This window comes from Etheostoma cragini, chromosome 6, assembly GCF_013103735.1.
Source record: "Etheostoma cragini isolate CJK2018 chromosome 6, CSU_Ecrag_1.0, whole genome shotgun sequence".
NCBI classification, from domain to species: Eukaryota; Metazoa; Chordata; class Actinopteri; order Perciformes; family Percidae; genus Etheostoma; species Etheostoma cragini.
This window is the reverse complement of record NC_048412.1, coordinates 28464264-28466598: the sequence shown is the minus strand read 5'-3', so window position 1 is coordinate 28466598 and position 2335 is coordinate 28464264. Positions and strand designations below refer to the sequence as shown.

The 2335-nt window shown below is 40.3% G+C and overlaps 1 protein-coding gene across 1 annotated transcript in view; it reads right to left on the bottom strand.

Moving 5' to 3' along the window:
- Positions 1-276, bottom strand: part of LOC117945905 (atrial natriuretic peptide receptor 1-like) — a 4599-nt gene extending 4323 nt beyond the window's left edge. The window contains exon 1 of the mRNA XM_034873638.1: positions 267-276. Coding sequence (XP_034729529.1) covers positions 267-276 — 10 coding nt within the window. The remainder of the gene's footprint in view (positions 1-266) is intronic.
- Between the last annotated feature and the right edge of the window lie 2059 nt (positions 277-2335).

The window sequence follows — 2335 nt, the reverse complement described above, 5'->3', positions numbered from 1 at the left end:
TAACTCTAACCCTACTCCTAAAACCAAGTCTTAGTCCTCAAAAAGCCCTTTAACGTTAAGGGGACCAGCATTTTGTCCTCACAAAGCTGTCAGGTCCCCATAAGTATACTGTTTTCACAGTTTTTGGTCCCCACAAATGTAGCTAAACCTGGTCCACACACACACACACACACACACACACACACACTGTTCCCACAATCAGCAGTCTGCAGTGATTAGTGACGATTCTCTCCGACCAATCAGCAGTCTGCTGGTTTTCACGTCACCTTTTGCCATCTCCTCGGCTCACTTGGAGCCTCGACTGAGGTAGTACTACAAAAAGTACCTGTTAGCAAGTACCTGGGAGTTTTTTTTAAAATGGAAAACCCAAAAAGGCGAGTAGAGTAGATACCACGAGACTATCAGCTCATCACAACTCTCTTTGTAATACTCAATAAATATGATGACTATCTATCCATCTATCTCTCTATCTATCTCTCTATGTATCTCTCTATCTATCTATTTATCTCTCTATCTCTATCTATCCATCTATCTCTCTATTTATCTCTCTATGTATCTCTATATCTATCTATTTATCTCTCTATCTATCCATCTATCTCTCTATCTATCTCTCTATGTATCTATCTATCTCTCTATTTATCTCTCTATCTCTCTATTTATCTCTCTCTCTATCTATCTATCTATCTCTCTATCTCTCTATTTATCCCTCTATTTATCTCTCTATCTCTCTATTTATCTCTCTCTCTCTATCTATCTATCTATCTATATATCTATCTAGGCCTATATCTATCTATCTATCTATCTATCTATCTATCTATCTATCTATCTATCTATCTATCTATCTATCTATCTATCTATCTCTCTCTCTCTCTCTCTCTCTCTCTCTTTGGTTTGTTAGACAGTAGGTAAGTCACTCTTATTCTGCAGCTTTAATTCCAACTCTTCTTTTATTTATTTAAATATAATTAACTCTTTAAAATACCTTTTATGCACCAATAACATCCCAAGTACCTGTTTTTCGTCATAAATCTGGGCAGATTTCCATGACATATTGTGTTTTTTTTTGTCCAGTGCATGTTGTGATTTAAGGAAGTTCTGGTTCCAGACTTCACCAGTCAGCTGTAATTGGCAGGAAATGGTCTCAGTGCTTATCTACATAAATGGAAAGGCTCGAACATCTGTGGTCCTGGTCTCAGTGGGACCTCTTCCCCTCTTAATGCATCCCTCTCCAAGCATGTATAAATAACTAAATCAACAACATTAACCGTGGTGGTTGACAGGATTTAACCCTCCTGGTGTCCTTGGGTCAAACTGACCCGCTTTCAACAACTTTCTAAATCTGGTGTTTGGGTTTCTTGCAACCAAAATTGTCAAAAAATATAATATAACGTGGATGGTTCCGTACGACGCTCCTCTCAAGTACTGTAAATGTTCAGTTCACTACTTTCGTTGAATTTGGTTGTTTTGTTCAATTGTTCGGCATTTGAAAAAGAAAATTATGAAAGACTGTTGCAAAAAGTGACGGAAAAAAACCTCAGAAAAAGTGTCGAGAACGGCAAAAAAATTAAAAATTGAGAGATAAAGCTACAGGAAAAGGGACAAAATTGCTGAAAAATACGACCAAAACGTAAATTTTTTAACTTTAAAGACAAAAGTGGCACGGTCGACTTGGAAAACAACACATGCTTTAAGCTGATATAACTAAGATAAACCTGTGATACTGACATGTAGTCCACAGCAGGGCTGCAGTCAAGACCACCTTTGTCGAGTCCGAGTCAAGACCGAGTCCAGGAGGTCTTATGCATGACAGTATCAAGACAATCATTTTGGGTTTCACTTCCCCTCCAATATGATTATCAACATAATAAAGACACCTGGACTTCGGTCCAGACCACAAGCCATATTGGGCAAGACCAGCGGCCGAGACCGAGACAATTCCGAGTCCAAAGACGTTTGAGTCCAAGACCAGACCGAGTCCAGGACAGAATAAAGGTCTTGTGCATGACATGATCAAGACAATCATTTTGGGTTTCACTTTCCCTCCAATATTATTATCAACGTGATAAAGACACCGGGACTCGGTCCAGACCAGAAGCCAGGTTGGGCAAGACCAGTGGCCGAGTCCGAGACAAGTCCGAGTCCAAATACTAGCGAGTCCGAGAATAGTCCGAGTCCAAATACTAGCGTGACCGAGACAAGTCCGAGTCCGAATACTAGCGAGTCCGAGACAAGTCGGAGTCCAAATACTAGCGAGTCTGAGACAAGTCCGAGTCCAAATACTAGCGAGACCGAGACAAGTCCGAGTCCAAATACTAGCGAGTCCGAGACAAGTCCG